This window comes from Arachis hypogaea, chromosome 2, assembly GCF_003086295.3.
Source record: "Arachis hypogaea cultivar Tifrunner chromosome 2, arahy.Tifrunner.gnm2.J5K5, whole genome shotgun sequence".
Lineage (NCBI taxonomy): Eukaryota > Viridiplantae > Streptophyta > Magnoliopsida > Fabales > Fabaceae > Arachis > Arachis hypogaea.
The window spans coordinates 75,237,778-75,260,606 of NC_092037.1; the positions used below are offsets into that span (position 1 = coordinate 75,237,778).

At 28.7% G+C, this 22,829-nt stretch overlaps 1 protein-coding gene across 2 annotated transcripts; it reads right to left on the reverse strand.

Moving 5' to 3' along the window:
• Window positions 1-605: 605 nt before the first annotated feature.
• On the reverse strand, window positions 606-14,292 carry LOC112742987 (protein NRT1/ PTR FAMILY 5.2). 2 transcript variants are annotated; one of them, XM_025792225.2, is made up of 4 exons: window positions 14,042-14,292; window positions 10,888-11,105; window positions 1,809-2,374; window positions 606-1,637 (listed from the first exon to the last, which is right to left on the reverse strand). In XM_025792225.2, exons 1-4 carry the CDS (start codon window positions 14,178-14,180, stop codon window positions 746-748), a joined length of 1,815 nt encoding a protein of 604 aa, XP_025648010.1. In that variant the 5' UTR covers window positions 14,181-14,292; the 3' UTR covers window positions 606-745. The 2 variants fall into 2 exon arrangements, with proteins under 2 accessions (XP_025648010.1, XP_072075021.1); XM_072218920.1 differs by having other exon boundaries at window positions 1,809-2,377.
• Window positions 14,293-22,829: the final 8,537 nt, after the last annotated feature.

Here is a 22,829-nt window from a genome sequence, read left to right on the forward strand (position 1 = left end):
GTTTTGGCACCACAATTTTTTCATTGCATTATCCACCATTAAAGGTAGTTTTTAGTAGCGATTACATCTTTTGCCGCGTTGACCAATGCTAATTTTTTTTGCAGCAATTTTTGATAATTATCGCAAAATTTTCGTCGCTATTTGCCAAAATTTTTGTAATATTATATTAGTAACTGATTATAATGAATAAGTTTAGTTTAATGCACACATAATATTAAACTTGATCAGAAAATCATAATCATTTGATGGGAGAAGAAAGAAAAAAAATGTAATAGATTTAGGACTATTAAACATTTTTCTTAAATATATAGAATTTGTTTGGGTGTCATTAAGTTATTAAAAAATAATTTTTATTTTTAGTATATTTGACAAAATTTTAATAATAAAAATAAAAATATTAAAAAATAAAAAATATTTTTTTAAAATGATCTTTTTTACTTAAAAGAAAAGATACTTTTAATATAATAAATAAATAAAAAATTATTTTTATATTGTCGTATCCAAACATAATTGTTAAATAAAAAAATATTTTTATATGAAACATTCAAATATAAAATTATTTTTATTATTTTAAAATATCTTTAAAAAAATTACTTCAAAAAAGATTTTTCTTAAACCCAAACAAGTTTATTATGGTATAAATTAGACTGAATGTATCAAACTCAAGTACATTATGTATATTCTGAACTAATCCATTTTAGCTAGTTGTTTTCTCTTCCACATTTCAAACATCCATATCACGAAATTAATCTCTTGGTATGACTTGGTTTGACACAACAGCTTTCTTTTCCTTCAATTCTTCGGTAAGATGTTTTATGGAATCAGAAACTTCAGCTCTGTAGACATAGAACTTTACAACAACCAAGAAAAAGATCAAGTTCAAGAAGTTGAGCACTGCAAGAAGTGCATAATAATAATCAAGATGGGAAGCATTCAAGTTGTTCAAAATCCAGCCTTTGTGTTCACTGCTATGTTCCTTGGTGATGTGTGAAACTGTTGAGAGAACAAAAGTGCTAAGGAAATTCCCAATTCCTAAGGATGTCATGGAATAAGAAGTGCCTAAACTCTTCATGCTCTCTGGTGCTTGATCATAAAAAAACTCAATCTTTGCAACCTCTAAAAATGCATCAGCAGTTCCCATAAGCACAAATTGAGGTAGCAATATGAATATGCTTAGTGGAACTTGTCCTCCATTTTGGACCAACCCATGTTCTTTTGCAACACTAAGCCTATACCTTTCAGTTAAAAATGCAATTACCATAATCACAATGTGAATTACCAGTCCAATTCCCATTCTTTGAAGAAGGGTAATTCCTCTTGGATTGTGGGTTAACTTTTGCATAATCTTCACAAAGAAACGGTCATAGATCACAACACATATGAGCATTGAGAGTGTCACAAATGCACCTAAACTTGCTGGGGGGATACTGAAGCTTCTTCCAATGGCTCTATCAAGTGTTGTTCCTTGTTTCACAAAAAGGGTGTTGATTTGAGCAACCATTGTGCTAGGGACAAATGTGGATACTAAGATTGGGATCATTCTAAGCATTTGTTTTGTCTCCTCCACTTGTGTAACAGGGCATAGCATCCATGCATTATGACTTGAACCAGTATTCACACATGCTTTGTTCAGGAACCTGCATAATCCATTTGTCAACATGTTTTCAAATAATAACATCATTTACCCCCTTGAATTTTAACTCAAGTGTATTTTATATATGAAGTGTATATATACCTTAAACAAAAAATTTAACCTTATCAAAAGACGATTATTGATAAAACGATGGAGGACAATGATGTATATATACCTCAATGTTGGAGTTGAGTCAATTCTGACTTTCGCATTCTTTGCATACTCTTCTAAATCAAGCTCATATAGGTCTTTAGGGTCACTAGGAACAATGACATTCCATTTCCTTATAGAAGCCACAATGACCTTGGCCATTCTAGTGAAGGGACTCCCTGAAGGCAATTTGTGTCTATAGAAGGGTGTCCCTGCAAAAAATATCATAATTGATAATGCAAGGCCAAGAGTTGGAAGACCATACCCTAAAGTCCACCCTACATTATCTTGTATATACACAAGGACAGTGTTTGCAAAGAGGGTCCCAATGAAGATGCTGAACATCCACCAATTGAAGAAGGAGAGTTTGTGGCTCTTTTCTTTTGGATCAAAGTCATCAAATTGGTCAGCACCTATGGTGGAAATGTTGGGTTTGGTCCCACCTGTTCCCAATGCTAGAGTGTAAAGTGCACCATAGAATACAGCTAGGTGAAGTGTTGAGGCCTTTTGGCACTTTGTTACATCAGCTTCATGGCATTGAGGTGGTTTTAGGCTCGGAAGGGAAACTGACAATGTCAGTACAGACATACCCTGCTTGCAAATGTGTCAATACACATAAATTAGTTGATTAATAAATTAATTGTTAATTAAACAACATTATCAATTATTTAAGAAGATCCGAATATTTAATAGGCCACCTACCACCTAAAAACATAATGGGCACACTATGACTACGTTTGTTTACAGAGATAGGATACTAAAATAGGGACACAGAGACATAAAATCGTGTTTAATAGAGAAGATATGGATAGAGACAATATGTCCAGAGACACTAAATTATTATATTTTGTGTTCATCCTGATAGAAAGGACACAGAGACACTAACAAATGACACAACTTATTTTTCATTTTTTCTTTCATTATTTTTGTTAATTTTTTATTATTATAATTTTCGTCTCAAATTTTTTAAATGAAAAAAAGAGAATAAACTAGATTTTCATAATTTGTTCTAATTTATCACTAAATAGGATACAAGAACACAATTTTGTGTCTCTGTTTTTTATGTCTTGTTCTCAATGTCTTGTCCTGTACTGTTTTCAAAAACAAACGCAGCCTATGTATAATATATATTTGTGTCTTACATGTTTCGTATTCGATACTCGAAGATATTCGTATAGAATAATGTTACACATTTAAGTAATTTTTTTTGTTAATTAAGTCTAACTAAGTTAGCGTAGTTTAATAAAAATTAGTTATAATTAACATTATGATAATACATCATCTTAAACGATTTTTAAAATTATTTTTTATTTATTTTTTTAGGTTTCAATCAAAATTCTTATATTTTGTAATAGAATTTAATAAATAATCAAATACTTAGAATTGAGATAGGCTTTTTATGTTTACAAGAGTTTTCAGTTAAAAAACAAGCAAGAAATGAAGCATTTTCACAATGAAAAACACAAAGGCAGCAAAAGCATAACCTAAAGAAAGCGTGTCCTAAGAAAAAGTAGGGCCAAAACAACACGCACACCTAGAACCTTTCCCAGGCCTGGAGGACCTTCCCCCCCGCTCGATGGATTGGCCTCACGCCCAGCAGCCTTCCATCCACGCCCGGCGGACTCCATGCATGACTCCAGCATGCCCGACGGCCTGTCTCCACGCACATCCGGCGGGCCTGCACCCCTAGAAGTGTAATTTGGGCTTTTCCCAAAATTTTTTTAATTCAAGCTAGTTTAAAAGTAATTACAATTCTCATGATTCAATAATTAAGGCCTAACTTTTATTATTTACATCGTTACAGGCCTTAATCACATCTAAAATGTTGAAGACTCTAAAAAATTAGTTATTAATTCTTTCTAAAAACATAAGAGATTCAGTTGTTAGATTTAATTTGATTTAATGTTTTGAATTTTGAATTTATAAGTTAGTAATTAGTTAGCTTATTTTTTTATTCGAAAGATAAAATCTTTCCAAAAGATAAAATTAGTTTAATTTGAATTTGAATTCTAAAATTTAGGATATAAATAAATGAACCTTATTTATAGAAAGGGAGATTCATGCTCTTCTGTAATCTCTTTTCATTGTTTTCTTTTTTTTTTCCATAGGTAATTAATCCTTTGTTAAAGGGTTAGGAGCTCTGTATATATTTTATATGGGTTATTAATCTATATTTATTTTAGGTGAAATTACACAGTTGGTCTCTATATTTTTGGTGAAATTGCAAATTGGTTCTTACATTTTAAAAATTTGTAATTGGGTCCTAAAGATAATTAAAATTTGTAATTTAGTCCCCGCCGTTCAAAAAGTATTTGATTTAACAGAATATTCTCAGAATATTCTCTATTTTGAACATGTGACCTGCACATGTTTGCAATAGGGACCAATTTGTAACTTTAGTGAAAGTATGGAGACCAACCGTGTAATTTAACCATTTGAAAATGACCAAAAATTCCCTAGACTATCTGAATCACCCTATCCCTCCCCAGCTCTCTCACTCTCACTTTCTCACTTTCCAAAATGGCACCCCAACCCCAACGCTCTCTGTCTCTCACCTCGACTCACCATCGTTGTGCCTCTCGCCTCCATCACCACGCCGAATTCACTAATAAATTGAGTTGCTATTTTTGTATTCATTTGCTACTATTTTTTTCTTAGACATTAAATTGTTCGCTTTGAGCATGCTTGGGATTGGAATTGTTCTCTTTCATTTATCATCAGTGTTCAGTATTGGGATTGGAAGAGAAAAAAAGTTGTCGGATGAGAGAGGTGAGATGGAGAAAGGAGGCGAGACCCGACTCGTGAGCACAAATGCGGTGGATCCGGTGTAGCGACGGTGAACCGAGGTGAGAGATAGAGAGCCGTGGGGTTCGGGTGTCATTTTAGAAAGTGAGAGTGAGAGAGTTGGGGAGGGAGGGGTAGGTTCAGATAGCTTAGGGAGTTTTTGGTCACTTCAAATGATCAAATTATACAGTTGGTCCCCATATTTTCACTAAAATTACAAATTGGTTCCTGTTGTCAAACATGTGCAGGTCACATGTTCAAAATAGAGAATATTCTGAGAATATTCTGTTAAATCAAACACTTTTTGAACGGCGGAGACTAAATTGCAAATTTTAATTCTCTTTAGGGACCCAATTATAAACTTTTAAAGTGTAGGACTAATTTGCAATTTCACTGAAAATGTAGGGACCAACTATGTAATTTAACCTTTATTTTATTTTGAAGTTGTGTATTGATCTATTTCATGATTGAGTTATTCGTTCTTCATTCAGATTAGTGGTATCAAAAGGTATGCTAATCTATTTTGAATTCTTTTATTATAATTGGAAATTTTGATATTTGAATTAAAGCTTGAAAACTTTTTCATATAACTTTTTAAATTCAGTTAGAAATAGTGGTTCAATTAATTAGTGTGCGACATATACATAATTTCAATTACTCTAATTTTGAATAAGTGACGTATAATTTGAATTAGTACAATTTTTGAAAATTGTGTTTTCTTCTAATATTTAGCTAGACAGGACTAATTTAAATATATGACATATAATTCAAACTAAGGACTACTTTTAAATCTTATTTGAATTTGAAATCAGTTTTTTGTGTTTAATCTCTTGATTAATTAATTAATGACTAATTAATACTTGAAAAACTGAGGAACCAAGGAATTGAAAATCAGTTACTATAGATTTGTCGTGAAAGATCTTTGCAAACTTTAAAATAAGTAAACAATGTTTGATTTCTCTAAAAGTATAAACATCTCCAAAGTCCTTGACTCTCACTATCACTGCCTTCTGAAATCAACATTCAAGTCTCTGTCCATAAGCATTTTAACCCTCAAAATTCAAAGATTCTTCATTAATCTAGGTTAATTTAATCTAGGATTTTGCTAGGTAGACAACTTTAAAATAAGTAAACAAGGTTTGATTTCTCTAAAAGTATAAGAATCTCTGAAGTTCTTGACTCTCACTATCACTGTCTTCTTAAATCAACATTCAAGTCTCTGTCCGTAGGCATTTTAACCCTCAAGATTCAAAGATTCTTTGTTAATCTAGGTTATTTTAATTTAGGACTTTGTTAGGTAGACAATAATTTTTGTTAACAATAGGCTCTAAAATTGGCCTAATAAAGTAAAAACACACTACACTTCCAAATTACCTATCTAAATTTTAATATTAGAATAACCATTCGCACACCTGTTGAATTGAACATCTGATATATCCATTGTTCACATTGTTTAATATTTTTATTGTCTACCTATATTTTTTCTTTAATCTAATTAGGTATTTAATCTGATATTACTTGCCTAATCTTTTAATTCTCGTAAAAACGATATTCACTCATCATGATAGTACTTAAATGATTCGGTGTACTTGTGATATTTATAAACTTTAATTTTTACTTATCATATTATTTTAAATTTTATTATTTAACTTGATTGAATTTAGTTTATAAAAAAATTTAGATGTATAATATTACTCATTTATATATATATATGCATGTTATATGTATGATAATGTCTTTGATTAGTTATGTTTTTCTTCATAATTTAAAGTATAAAATATTAGCACTATGAATTTTATATATGCTTAAATACTATACAACTTGAAAGTATACATATATGTATTATTATCATATTACGTATGTCTCATTTTGAAAATTTTAGTGTTTTTGTATCTATATATATCCCTGTCATATTCACTGTATATATGAAAAAATATAAGAATTTGTTTGAATATTATTAAATCATTAAAAAAGATTTTTTTTATTTTTTAACATATTTAACAAATTTTTTATAATAAAAAAATTAAAAAATAAAAAAGATATTTTTTAAAAATTACAATGTATATTTTTTGTTTTTAAAATATTTTTATTAAAAAAATATATTTTAATATAATAAATAAATAAATTTATATTATTATATTTAAATAAAATTGATAAATAATAAAAAATATTTTAATATAAAATATTTAAACATCAAATTATTTTTATTATTTCAAAAAATCTTTTAAAAAAATTCAAATAAAAAATATTTTTTTTTGAGTAGCTCAAAACTTATAAATCGTAAGACTAATTAACATATATAATGATTAAAAGATGGTTCTTTTTCATACCTCCTCTAACTATAAGGGTAAAAATTAACTCTTTTAGTTGACATTATTTAAGATTAAATATGTGTCAATTTAATGTTATATCATCAACAAATAATTAAACTATATTTTAAATACCAGCATTTGCATTTATATATTTTTTCTTATACTTTCACCCAAATACTAATAAGATTTAAAAATATATCTTATGTTATCTTATATTAAAATGTTTTTCTAATTAAGTATAAAAATATTAAAATATCTTTTTCAGTAATATTGAAAAAGGACTAAAGTACTTTTTTTTATACTTTGACATAAAAATAAACTTTTAGGATTAAATTAAAAAAAACTAAAATATCTATTTAAATCAAAATTTGAATTTGACTTTAAAAAGACTAAAATATCCACAGATTATATTTAAGAGGCTAAAATATTCTTTTAATATTAATTTTAAAAAGACTAAAATACTTTTATAGTTCATTTTAAAAGACTAAAAATAGTAAAATAACGTTTTAGTGTTAATGTTAAAAAGACTAAAATACTCTTATAATTAATTTTCAAATATCTAAAAGACTCCTTTAGAATTCAGCATGTTGAATTGTATATATTTAAATATTTAAAAAGAATAAAATGTTCCTATAATTCATTTTTAAAATCAACAAAAAAAACCTTGAGGAATAATTTTAAAATATTAAAATACCTTATATGATTAATTATTATTCTTTGAGATATTAGACACTTAAATTTAATTTGAATTTATAAAGACTAATTGAATTGATTTTACATTAAATTGACAATGTTCAACTTTAAATAATTAATAAATCAAACAAGGTCTATATAAAAAATATGCTATTAAACTAATTAACTACCTATATAAAATACATGTTAAAATACAAAATGTATATTGAATGAGTTAAACATTATATATATTCATGATATATTTATATATATAAATGATGACTAATTTGTAGTATGCAGATATTATTTTTATTAAACAATACCAACTAATAAAAGGAATAACTTTTACCCTTAATATAATTAAGTTATTACAGGATCGGAGAAATCACCCAATTAAAATTATTTGGTTGCTACTGGAGCTTTGCATTTTCTTGTTCAAAGCATTCAAAATTTATGCTGTGTCTCCTAATTAGTAATTACTATGAAGTAATTCAACATGCTTTTTTTTCCCCATTCTTCTTTATTTAGTGACCTGAGTTAGTTATGCAAGTTATAAAGATGGGGATGGATGTTTCTTGTCCCTCTTATTATATATGATTTGTCTAAGTAAAATTTTTTAAAAAATGATTTTTTTTAAAATACGTTATTTAAAGAGGTAAAAACATGTTTTGATCTAAAATTAACTGATACAGTTACACGTCGTTTTAAAATGAAATGATATGAAACTAAAATTGGTATTAAATTAAATTAATTAACTTGTTGGTTCATCGGAATGTTTTTTTTATTTAATTTTAAGTAACCAATAAATATGTTTCCATGACAACTGACCTACAAGTTACGTTTAATTTAATTTTTGGTATGAAAAGAAGACTTTTCTTAAAAAATAATGATATATATACTATTAAGTTATTTAGTCTCTGTAATTTACTAATTTTCTTCAGCAACAAATGCTTTGAAAATCAGAGCATGGCTGAAATGTCAACATTATTAGTCCACTAGTAGCAAACATATGGTATATGAAAGTCAAACCCAAATTTGTGTCCTTATTTTTCATTTATGAATGGAACGACAAGAAGCTATTAAATATAGAAAAAGTATAGGTAACTAATAATATTTTTGAATAATATGTGAACAATGTAAATTAATAGGGTTAAAAGAGTAAATTTAATAAATATCATTAAACTAGGGTGTAGTGTACTATTATATTTAAGGAAAAATATGAGGAGCCAATGAAATATTTATACAATGTATACAATGGAGGTTTATGAAGTATTAGAAATATAATCATTAGTGTTACATCTTCTCATCAGTTGAAGCTTTTGGGATGAGTGGTATCATGACATGGTATTAAAGTGCTAGATCCGAAAGGTCAAGAGTTCGAAACTTGGTGAACCCAAAAATTAAACTAATTTTTCGAGAAGATGTTTATTATCCCTTGTACTCGGATGGTTACTCTAAATAGTATAGGAAGATGTTTATTATCCCTTGTACTCGGATGGTTACTCTAAATAGTATAGGAAATGTTCATTTCATAACTCAATAGCCATTGTACAAATAGTCCATTGTCTCCCTAGCGGGATCCTATATTTAATTGATGATTGTTCATCTTATTCAAGATAATCATTATTTACCTAACACTATCCATATATCTATTAAAAAGAGAAAAATGTATATAGTCTTTAATTATGCAAACCCTAAAAGTCAATTTATTAAGCCAGGAGGTTTCGTTAATTTTCTTCTTTTGGTGCTATATATATAATGCATGGTTATCAGAAATTTACAGTTTACTTAATTAGGAAAATTATTTTATTAAATATTTTTTTTATGAGATTTGTTAAATAAAGTTGCTTATATTTTCTTTTTTTCATGTAACACTGGCCTCTTTCAAAATTTATTATAAATTACTTTAGAACGAAAAAGGTACTTCCTCCAGTACTTAAAATAAAAGATGTTTAGAAAAATCTTGATGAAAATTAATTATATATATTTCACATTTAAGACTTCTATATTTTCAGCTCGTGCTGCTTTAAGTCAATACCATATATATATATATATATATATATATATATATATATATATATATATATATATATATATATATATATATATATATATATATATATATATATATATATATATATATCAATGAGGGTAAGTACTATATCTAGACAGAGAGAAATAAAAGTCCACCATAAATTGATTAGTTTAGGAGTTGGGAGTTGAAAACCTCGAACATGTCATGGACGAGAGATTAATATGTAGTTATATACTACTGCCTGTTCTTATTTGGCGGCTGGAAAGTCCAATGAACATTTATTACAGAAACAATTGAAGTGTATATATAGTACATGAAGTTAGATAGAGACACAAAGAAATAACGATAAATTAAAGGTTAAGGTTTTTAAATGGAAAAAGTGTAGATGATGAAGTATTTTATTTAATAAATATATTGAAAATTTTAAACTTAATTATAGTCCAAGTCCAACCATCGATGAAAATTTTTCATATTTTACTTTTTAACAGATGCCTTTTTCAAAAAATATTTAAAAAATTATTCCTCGAAAATGCAACGAAAGAAAAAGATATAAAGAGATATATATCTGTTGAATAAAATAAAATAATTCATGCCCTAATCACTATTATTTTTCTTATAATTTTTATTCTTATTATGAACCTAAAAATACGACAAAATTATCAAATTATTAGGAAAAATAATACTCAATAAAACATATATATATAATGAAACTAATTATTCTAAAATTTAAAATAATAATTAGAGACATATGAAGTTATATATTTAATATGATTATTTGTGCAAGAGTTTTTTTTTTTATCTTAAAATTTTTTTAAAGACTTTTCTTTTATTGTGTTTATCTTACGATAAAATCTTTTTTGTTGAATAAAAAAATTAATTTTATATCTTTTGGTTATAAAAATTTAAATTAAAAATAATGAAAAAATAGATGGTTATATCGACAGACAATATATATATATATATATATATATATATATATATATATGCAATAAGAGTAAAAAAAGCATATTATTCATCCTTCAAAAAACTAAATCTCTGCAAAGTTATCCATAAATGATAAAGATTTTAAATTATATTAAAAAAATATGTTGGAATGACAACCAAATCCAAATTTTAGTAGATTTGTCAAACGAATTAATATATTTAGATGTAGAAAATACTTTTCCTGTTCCTTTTTCTTTCAAATAGCAACTTTGTCATTGCCATGTGACTGATGAATAGTTTACTATCATAATATGATATTTTAATTTAAAAAATAAATAGAAATGCGAGAGAAAGAAAAGCATGAAAATAACGCATACCAAGAGATAGATGATAGAGGCAACGAGAAAGGTCCAATAGCGACCAAGATGAGCATCGGCAATGTAGGCACCAAATATGGGAGTAATCCAAATGGTGCCAACCCAGTTTGTTACATTATTCGAAGCTGTAACAGTTCCTTGATGAAGCTTCTTTGTCAGATACAATATCAGATTTGATGATATTCCATAATATGCCATCCTTTCGAATATCTCGTATACTGCATATGCATTTACCATTATTCATTAATATATATCTTATTCTTCAATAGTCAACCAAAAATCAATCAATCCAATCTTAGCAATCAATCCAAATATGAGATATAATAATTATGTATTTATTTTTTTTCACTCAAATTTAAAAAAAAAATAATTTTATGTTATGATATTAAAATTTTTATATCCTAAAAATTTAGAGTTTAATATTTAGTAACCTAAAATAAATATTAGGATAAAACAAATGAAAAAAAATCTATGCTAAAAATTTACAAAAACCAACAAAAAAATTAGTGTAAAAAAATATAATAGAGATATAAATATTTATGTATTTGTTTCTATCCGTTTTTTAGGATAAAACAAATAAAAAAAATCTATGCTAAAAATATAAAAAAATCAACAAAAAAAAGTTTGTATAAAAAAGATATAATAAAAATATAATTATTTATGTATCTCTTTTTTATCAGTTTAATTTTTAGAATAAGTAGTGATTTTATGATATTTTATTAATATTTTATTTTTTTAGTATTTTTTATTCTTTCATTTTATGAAAAAATAGAAAAAGTAATAATATTTATTTATATTATTTTAAAAATACAAAAGATTGAAAATGTAAAATAGATTCTAGGTTTTTTTGCAATATTATACATATAGCCGCTTATATTGCCCGACCTGCTAATTTTAGTTTGACTGAAAATATTACTATTGACATATTATACTACTGCTATTCTGACAAATTTATAAAATTATATTTAATTAGTCTTTTCCTCTACGTATATTTTCTAAACACGATGAAACATTTCTTTTAACAACAACTTATTAATAACTTAATTATTAGATTGTAAAACATTAAATAAATATTCTTTATGTGATTAAGTATTAAATTATTTTTCAGTATAATTAAACTAAAATTAGCAGGTCCGTCCGGCAATATAAGATATGATGTAACTAATTTATTGCCATATTATTAATAAGATGTGATGTAACGAATTTATATTGTAAAACATTAAATACATGTTCTTTATGTGATTAAGAATTACACCCCTTATCTAGAAAAATATTAAAAAAAAAAAGAAATGATATGTTATATCCACATAAAACTGCTATTATATATCACAGTATTATAGTCTAAAAAACTTAGCTTTATAAGTATGAATTACTGTGTAATGATTATATAATGTACTGAAAAATAAAAAATCTCTATATAGTACTAAAGCTGTTTTAGATTCTTCTTTTGTGGCGATCGATCACAACATTAAAGTATATGCAATAATAATTGTTCTCTTTTTTACGTTGATGAGTGCTGTATAATTAGGTAACGGTACTAGAAATAAATAGTTCTACCTAACAACCTATAGCATACCAATAGTCGTCCAATATTATTCAGTTGGAATAAAATCGCTACAACGAACAAATTAATATAAATTATGAGAATATATTTATTGGTACAACAAGTTTGGGGCGCAGCCTAATAATAATAATAATAATAATAATAATGGTAAGCTTAATCAAAATAAGAAGTATATCTTACATTTTAATTAAGAAGTTTTGGATTTAAATCATAAAAAAATTATATTTATGAATATATGTAATAAACATTTTAAGAAAAATAAAATTTATAAACCAAATCATTCTGAATTCCACATTTTATAAAGAAGGGCCTAGAAAAGCAGTCATAGACTCGTAGTACAAGAATAGTAAAAATATCTTTAATTTGGCCTCTTTCTGTGGATAATTTTGGGTGTGGATCGAAACTGTTCAGCCGGATGTATAAATTTGATTAGGTAATGTTAGTGAAAAATATGGTAAGTGACAACTGACAAGTTTCTTTGTCTTACTTCTCACATGTTTTTAATTGTTTATAATTAAAGATAATAAATTAGGTTATTTTAAAGTAAAAGATTATAAAAAATTATCACAAAATTATTTATTTCAAAATTATTTATCATATCAATAATTATATATTTAATAGAATCATTATATAAATTTAAGTTACTATATCAGTATATATGCTAATCGATAATTAATTCTAAAATAGTATAATTAAAATATATTTAAAATATTAAAAAATATTAAAATAATAAAATTTTAGAAATATTTTAAAAAATATTTAAAAAATTTTAAGGACAAAATTACAATTTATCCTCATAAAAAAAATAGTTACATCATATCTTATTGATATCAATATTTTAGTGGATACAATGTATTTCTTTTGTATAAATTAAGCTAAGAGACAATTCAAGTTTCTTCTTTTTTTATATAAAATTATTAATTATTAATTACAATTGTTTAAAATTGATTAGTTAAAAATTTTTTACCTATACTTTTCTTTTTACATATTATAAGTTTTGACACTAAAAGAACAAGAAGTATACCACACATCTCTTTATGTGTTAATACTAGGCTTCAAATGATTGTAGTGAATTTACATATGTTTATGTCATGGGTAAATGTCTGTAGACTAAGAATTTTCGGCTCCTCCTCAAAAATGTTCTAGCTGAATCTTTTGTATAAACAAATTATGTATATGTATGGCGCGAAGCAAACATATTTGACCAAGATTACAGAACTCAAGGAGAAGAAAACCTTTATTATCGAAGAGATTTGTTATTTTTAAATATAATTATTTATGTATTTTGATGAGTTTAAAATTTTTGAAAATTAATTTTATCATATAATATTATTATTTTTATAGCTAAATATTTAGAGTTTAATCTTGTTATTTTCAAAAAAAAAAAATTAACACAAAATAATTTAAAAAGGAAAAGACCTATATATACTTTCGTGTACGATTTGATAGTTTTTTTTTTTATACTCACTGTTTACTCTATAATATACACTGTTCCTGTTGAAACATTTAACTTTTAAAAAAAAAAGTCCATATATTATATAAAAATAATGGAACAGAGAGAGAGAGATATATATAGAGAGAGAGAGTTACCGACAACAAAAGAGCAAGCTTTCCAGCGACCCCTTTTGGATTTGAGAACAGGGTTTCCTTTAAGATCTACACTACCATCTTGTGTATACTCACTACTACTACTCATCACTACTCTACCCTCTTCCATATTAACACTCATGAACTTGCTTGATTATATCAAAAGAGAAAGAAAAGAAGGAAGCAGTAACATACAGAAGCTAGCTAGTGTTTGTTTCGTACGCAAAGACGAGTATTGTATTTGCCCCTTTAGCACTTAGAATCCAACCTTTAATTTATATATATATAAAGGATCTTGCATTCTAGATGCTTTTGTTGCTCTCTACCGGGGCCCATACGGTTATTTATATAAAAGTTAGGATATACTTATGCTTATGTACTGAAATCAATTACCGAACTTTATTATTAACATAAAATATAAATTAAAATATAAAAATATATATTAAAAATAAATTAAATTATATATATTTATATATAAATATATAAGAGTTAATTTCACTAAAGTTATACTATTTATATATTCATTAAAAAAACGTATTTTTTTTATGGATTTAACCATTGAATAATAATCAACGAATCATATAAGATTATTTCTATAAGATTCTGTAAACGTTGAACATAAAAATTATGTTCTAATAACTCATATTCATCTAGGTTTTATATATGGTCTAAATAAAAAGGATGATATATATTAGTTTTATTCTTGTTAAGGCTTGAACTGATGATAAATATATAATATAATTTATTCATTTTATTTTTAAAAAATTATATAATTTTTTATTCAAAATAATAGTAAAACTATTATATATACATCAAAATATATAAAAGTTAATATATAATTATATATTTTTATATATACGAATGAAATCACAAAACACATAAAAAAAAGACTTTAATTTCCTAAAAAAATATTTGTTACTACGCGAAGTTATTGATATATTAAGTAATTCAATAAAATAAGTAATGATTGCTATCTACATACGTTAACATGAGAACTCCATACCCTGAAACCTCCAACGTGAAAACACCAAAACAGTTGGAAAATTGAAAAGGAACCTTCATCTAGAAGGTGCGCCTCCTAGGCGACAAAAATGCCACCACGGTCCATAGTAGCAATGGGAAAATTGTTTCAAATTAAAACTAGTATAGCATTTTATTAAGAATAATATTATATTATCAATAAAATTTATTATTTTTTATCAATGTTTAATTAATAAAAATATTTTTATACTCATAATGTTGGTTAAATCTTTTAAATTATAAAAAATTCTAATGATATAAAAATAAAATATTGACCTAGTGTTAATATCTAATATTTTTCTTTTAGTAATTAGTCTTACAAAATGTGACAGTTAGTTAAAAGAACTCGGGGGTTAATAATGTAGAAATATAATAATATCACGCCATTATATATGACGCGCCATTATTTTTTTCTAATGAATTATCTATTTGTGTCAACGATAAAGAACCATCAAAATAGAAAACATATATACATACTGATTATGCTAAAGAAATCATGAAAATAATTTTCAAGCATGTCTCACCTTCCTCCTTGGTTTTTAAAGAAGCAAGGTACTCCTTGCAGTTTCTTTTCCAATGACCTTTGCTTTTACAATAAAAGCATTTAGCATTATTTTTGTCAGCCTTTTCTTGCCTGCCTTTGGGTTTGGTCATACCACTCTTAGGTGCCATGGATTCTCTTTTAAAATTATTCTTTCCGTTTCCTTTTGCTTTCCACTTTTCTTTCTTCCTAGAAGAGTTGCCAACTACTATAACAACTCCTTTCTTTTTCTCAGATGCAATTTGATTCCCATAATCAATTAGCATATTGAGAATTTCATGAAGATCACAACTTACTTTAATCATATTAAAGCTAACAATGAATTGTGAAAAAGTTTTTGGAAGAGATTGTAAGATCAAATCTTGTGAAAGTTCTTTGTCCATTTTGCATCCCAACTTCTCAAGTTGTTTAATAAGATCATTCATCTTAAGAACATGGGGTCCAACAGGAGAGTCTACATCAAGTGTAGATCTAAACAAAATTTTAGACAATTGATATCGAGCTATCTTACTTTGTGCACCATACATCTTCTTAATATGTTCAACAATAGTTGGTGGGTCCATATCCTGCTGTTGTGTCTGAAGATCAGAACCTATGGATGCCAAAATAATGCATTTGGCAGTAAGACAATTTTCTAAGTACTTCTCATAAGCCTTGGTTACCTCATTATCAATACTTCCATCCTCTTTAGGAACTGGGGCTGTAAGAGCAGGCTTATCGATTATATCAATTAGCCTTTCATGCATGAGAACAATTCTCAAATTACGATACCAGTCATCATAATTGGCTCCAACCAATTTATTATTTTCAAGTACACCACGCAGTGATAGTGCAGATATGTTATTCATAAATCTAAAAGGGAAAAACAAATGTAAGTATGTAATCACACCTACAAATAACACTTTTCTCAATAATTATTATTATAGAAAATTAAGAAATCGTTATTTCTTTAATTAAGTGTTAAAAAATATTTAAAATCATGAAGGAGTGTCTTAGTTGTTAAGTCATTACTCATACATTTTTTAAATAGATGATTAAATGTATCACATACAATTTTAATCCTAAATAATTACCTGGTTGTCAGGTCATTATTTAAGTGAATTATATTTTATACCCTTAGGTTATCTAGGTTCAAGTACAAATTAATTCATTCCATGTATCAAATACATATATAAATTTTATCCTTGAGTACGAATCTCCTGTTTGTCAGGTAGCTCCTTGTAAACAAAGTATAAAATTTATTTATCTTTTTCTTTTCCTTTTAGCTTTATTTCATAAATAAATAAAAGATACTAATAATAGTATGTTCCTTAACATACATATAATTTTATCCTATATAAAATTATAATTTTGACAATAGCATCTCATGCCATAGATTACGAATCACATTCACTATAATAATAAATCTTAAATAAATCCTATTAATTCTGTAAATTTTGGCAATAAAATTTTAATCACAAAAGGGCCATGGCTCTTATACCATTGAAAGATTACATGTGTTCATAACACGCAGCGGAAGTAATAAAGTAATCCTATTGATCTATTTTGTGCTTAAAATTTTATTTCAATAAGATGAGTGAGATGCCAATACCTGAGTACCTCACACTACTACATTTTTTACCTTTAGTAACATTTACTTCTTAACATTTGTTAAAATGTTAGTAATTCTCATCAAAAATAAATTTTAGGTAACATTTAAACTCAAATATTAGTAAATACATCTAATTTTTTAAAAAACTTCAAAAAATGTTACCTATTCTCAATGAGCTAACCACGCGTGTTCTCACACTCATTTTTACTATCAGTGTCCTAAAATGGTGAAACTACCTCTCCGTCCTCCTCAATTTCTTGAGCTGCTCTCTTCAGTCTGTAGCTTCCCTCATCAATCTCATGGTTCGCAAATGAAAACCACAATCGCATGTTTTGAACTGAATCCACCTCTTAATCCTCTTTAATCTCTTGCTCCTCCTCTTCGATCTCTCCTTTGTCACTGTCATCGAAGCCACCGTCGCCGCCATTGTCACCGTCAAGGTGAGATATCTGCTCTAGGATCTGATTGGAAACTCTCAAGGTATGTAGAACTTAATCTATTATTTTATGTTTGTGTTCTTGTGTCTAAAGTTAATCTCATTGAATTAAATCTATGTCTTTTGAAAATTGTTTTTGTAAATCTCATGATTCACTACTCATTTCAATCATTTTGAAAATGAAAAGGTTGATTTGATAGGTTTACAAGTCTTTTATGCTTGTTCTCTTACCTGATTTTACAGTAAGCTATTCATCAACATCATGCAATGAAGTTTCTTGTTGTAGATCGAAGAGAAACTTCAATTGCACAAGTAACTTCTCTTATCTTTCATTGAATTTATTTTTTTATTTGGCTTCTCAATTATAGTTAATGGATTTTCATTGTTATGCGAATGAATGCTATGTTGTGTTTGATGAAGAATTCAAAATTTTTTAGAATCAATTTTTTCAGGAAAGTTCTTTGTGCTTTTAGGAGTGCATTTAAATTGTTTGATGAAATGCTTCAAAGAATTTTAGGGAAGTTCTTGCAACATTGAGGATCTGTCAGAACCAGTTAGGATGATCCCTGAGGCTTTCTCTATTCTTATCCAAGTTATGGTATCTTTCGATTGGCTCAATACCTTTTGCTTGCTAAAGAGTTAGGCAGTAATAAAATTGTAAGAATCTCCTCTTATCGACGTGTATTGTCACACTACCATACAACATTTTTTTATTTTTTTCATGTGTATTATTTTTGGATTTTTTGGGTACAAATAAATTTTCTTACCCTCAGAAACCTGAACAACATGTGAAAATAATGTAAGTCCAATATTAGCATTTCATTGCCGACATTCAATTTTGCAGGGAGAGGTACAATATGTTTATTTATTTAATATCATCTTGTTCATACTTTCTTTTTAGTCGTGTTCACACAAATGATTCTATAAACATATTGTTTATTGGTTCATTAATACAAATTTTTCTTTTTTAATTATATATTTTTAAGAGAGAAAATTTTGTTATTGCATTTTAAATAAAGTCAATACATATGGATATACCTAACAACACTTCTGATTCTGAGGCTCTACCAGGAAGTGGGGGTTTTAATGCTAACAACCAATGGCATAGTTTCTTCAAGCTTCTCAAGAAAGGCTCACAAATGCCATTTCAACCATTTCACCTTCTTAAAAAGAATATTCCTAAGTTAACTAGAAGGAAGAGTAAGAGGGTTAGATAGGATCTTATTCCTTCTTTTTTTTACTCTGAGTTTGCCAACTTCAAATCTTCATGGAAGAATTTCATTCTCTCTGAACTCTAGGCTGCAACTGATGACTTCATCCATGGCATGATTGTGTTAGTTTATTACATTTTTATGGTCAGAAATGGTAGTTTACTCGTTAAATCGAAAATGATTGTTGTTATTGGCAGATAATGTAATTGGGGAGGGAGGGTATGCAGAGGTATACTTAGGAAAATTGGAAGATGGAACCTTTGTTGCCATAAAGAAGCTGACAAGAGGGAACCAAGAAGAAATGACAGCGGATTTTTTGTCTGAGCTTGGAATCATATGCTGCATTTTATCTTTGCTTAATAAATTTTGTCTCTCTTCGATATTGCACAAGTGAGTCACTAATATTTCAAAAGTTTCTAAAAGCGTTTCCTTGACATCATAAATTATGCTTGTTTTCCTTTTCATCAGTAAGGTCTTATAATTTAATGTCTTCCAGTGCATTGAGCAAGGTACTTCATTAGGATCAAATGAATATGTTGCGCAAACTGGTGCATAATAGTTGTAATTATCCAATTCTGACAGGTATGATATTAAATATTAACTTCCTTTAAGCATTATATATATATATATATATATATATATATATATATATATATATATATATATATATATATATATACACTTTGAAAGTCACTGGCAAGAAGTTAATGGTTCAGGTTTTTAGTTAGCCATGTGCTTTCAATCTCACAAGCTGTTGACTTCTTCATCACAAGGTTATTGAAAGATATTCTCTTATGATCCCCACTCCCCCCAAACAAAAACCCAAAAAAAAAATTAAACATGTTGGAAATAATATATTTCCGTTTCAATTATTATCTTTGTGCAGCGATGGTTTGCATGTTTAGCTTGAGGTTGTAAGTGGATCCCTGAATCTGTCCAAATGCTATCTTCTCAAGTGACTAATCTCGCTCACGCTGCGATCTAATCACTTATTCCTTCGCGTGTTTGCTTTGATCTTAATTTCGCTGGATTTCAATCCCAATCTTGCTCTCGCTCGATTCTCGGTCTCGCCCTCACTCTCGCTCGATTCTTGATCTCGCTCTCGCTCGATCATGATTCTTGATATCTCTCCAGTGAGGCTGCAACCTTTGAATTTGTCGTCAATCTGCTCTTCTAAGTCAGTGTTGCCTTTGTGATCATTGCTGCTCCTCTGTCCTCCTCATTGTAAATGACTCTGCTTTCTGCTTGCAGTCATTGTCACCATCGCTCTGTAGGTAGGTCATCATTCCATACTCAATGTGTTAATTTATGTTATGAATTCGTGGCCAACCCCTAATTTAGTGCTTTTTATTACAGAATATGTTAATATATGCATTGATTTTGATTACTGTATTTATTAATTTTTGTAAATTACCTTGATTGTTGAGTATAGGCTGGTAATGTTGATGTCCTAAATTGTTACTATGCTCATGGGGAGGATAATGAGAACTTTCAAAGGTGAAGTTATTGGATGCTTGATGAGTAATTTTCTGTCATTCTGTTGAAGTTAGGGTTTGTAATGCCTGTTCCTGATTTCTTTCATTACATTCAAAATGATACTTAGAGGCTTATTGGCATTTTTGGTAATATTGTTGAGTTATTAATAGATTGAGTCTTAATTTTGCATTAGTTGAAACTTGTGGAAATTTGTTTTGTAATGATGTTTAATTTGTTCTTAATCCAAACTTGGACCTTGCAAACAAACAGCGTTTGTTAGGTTTTATAATAAAAGATTGAGATCAAATATATTTTGAAAATTGATAAAGCCGCTGGCTGAAGCAGGCTACCCTGCAGCTGCATCTGACTCATTTTGATCCTCGGGTTAACTAGAAAAGGCCATATGGGATCTTAAGGGGCTTATCACTTAAATTGCTAGTGTTGATCATATGTCAACTTAAACATTGTTTTTGTCTGCAGGCAGTTAGAGCACATTGTTCTTATATATTATCGTGACATTAAAGAGGTATGTTTTTTATCTATTGTTTTGCATTTTTATCTTAAGATTATTTGGATAAGATATTATATTGAAACCAGAATCAAGTAAATCTGGTGTAGGTTAAAAATAATTATGGTGATTTTCTCACTCTAATGTTATCCATTGTTCTATTATGCCATGTTGCATAATTTACAGCGTTACAAGTCTGGCATCTCACATTCCCCTGCAGCTCCAGTATCCTTAGTTGGTAGCTCTCAAACAAGTTCAGTGCCTTCCTCTGTCAAAATAGTCACCTATAACTGAAATTCATACATCTGTTTCATCAACTGAAAATGAAGTTGAGCAGGCTGAATGAGCTTCAGTGTGTGATGATTGGCGGCATTCAAGAGAATCCGAAAGGTCTAAACCTTGTCTGTGGTATTCTGAGTAGGATTCAATGATTGAATGACTATGACGAGCTTCAAACTCCTGAAGGCTGGGCGTTAGTGACAGACGCAAAAGAATCAATGGATTCTATTCCAACCTGATTGAGAACCGACAGATGATTAGCCGTGCCGTGACAGGGTGCATTGAACATTTTCACTGAGAGGACGGGATTGTAGCCACTGACAACAGTGATGCCCAACATACAGCTTGCCATGGAAAGGAGTAAGAAGGATTGGGTGAAGACAGTAGGAAAGCAGAGAGACGGAAGGGACAAAGCATCTCCATTCGGTTATCTGAAATTCTCACCAATGAATTACATAAGTATCTCTATCTTTATCTTTATGTTTTATTCATAAATCATCTATAACCATTTGAATCTACTTGACTGAGATTTACAAGATGACCATAGCTTACTTCATACCAACAATCTCCGTGGGATCGACCCTTACTCGCGTAAGGTTTATTACTTGGACGACCCAGTACACTTGCTGGTTAGTTGTGCGAAGTTGTGATAAATAGTTGAGATTGCAATTGAGCGTACCATGTTGATGGCGCCATTGATGATCACAATTTCGTGCACCACTCACCAAAGAACTGGATGACTTGACTAGGCAGAGATTACCTTAAAAGAGATAGGACCCTGGGAAGTTCTCAATACCTTGTACATTAGGCACCATGACCTTTGAGAAGGCTCTGTGTGACCTAGGGTCAAGCATAAACCTCATGCCTCTCTCTGTCATCGAGAAGCTAGGGATTTTTGAGGTACAAGCTGCAAGAATCTCACTAGAGATGGCAGACAATTCAAGAAAACAAGCTTATGGACTTGTAGAGGATGTTCTGGTAAAGATTGAAGACCATTACATCCCTGGTGATTTCATAGTCCTAGAGACTGGGAAGTGCATGGATGAATCCATCATCCTTGGCAGACCCTTCCTAGCCACAGCAAAGGCTGTGATTGATGTTGAAATAAAATCAATCCAAACATAAAGAGTTCATAAACTAATAAAAGAGAGAATAAATAAAAAGAACATTGAACCTATGATGAAGAAATAATCCCAATAAGATAAATCCTAATCCTAATCCTAATCCTAATCCTAATTCCTAAGAGAGAGGAGAGAACCTCTCTCTCTAAAAACTACATCTAATCCTAAAACTATGTATGAATGAATGATTGTTGTATGAAGTGTTGTCTTGAGTCTCTGCATGTTCCCTGATTTTAATCTCTGTTTCTGGGCCAAAAACTGGGTTGAAATGCGGCCCAGGATCTCTGCCAGTGACTTTTGTAATTCTGCAGATCGCGCACGTCACGCGGCCGTGTCGTCCACGCGATCGCGTCACTCAGCGTTTTTCGTACCACGCGTGCGCATCGTTCGTGCAGCTTCCAGTCCCTGCGATCGCGTCAGGCACGCGAAGGCGTCACTCTGATTTCTTCCATTTCACGTGGTCGCGTGAGCCATGCAACCGCGTGACTTCTCGCTGGTCATCTCCTCAATTCCTTGTGTTCCTTCCATTTTTGCACGCTTCCTCTTCATTCCTTATGCCATCCTTGCTCTATGAAGCTTGAAACACTTAACACACAGATCATGGCATC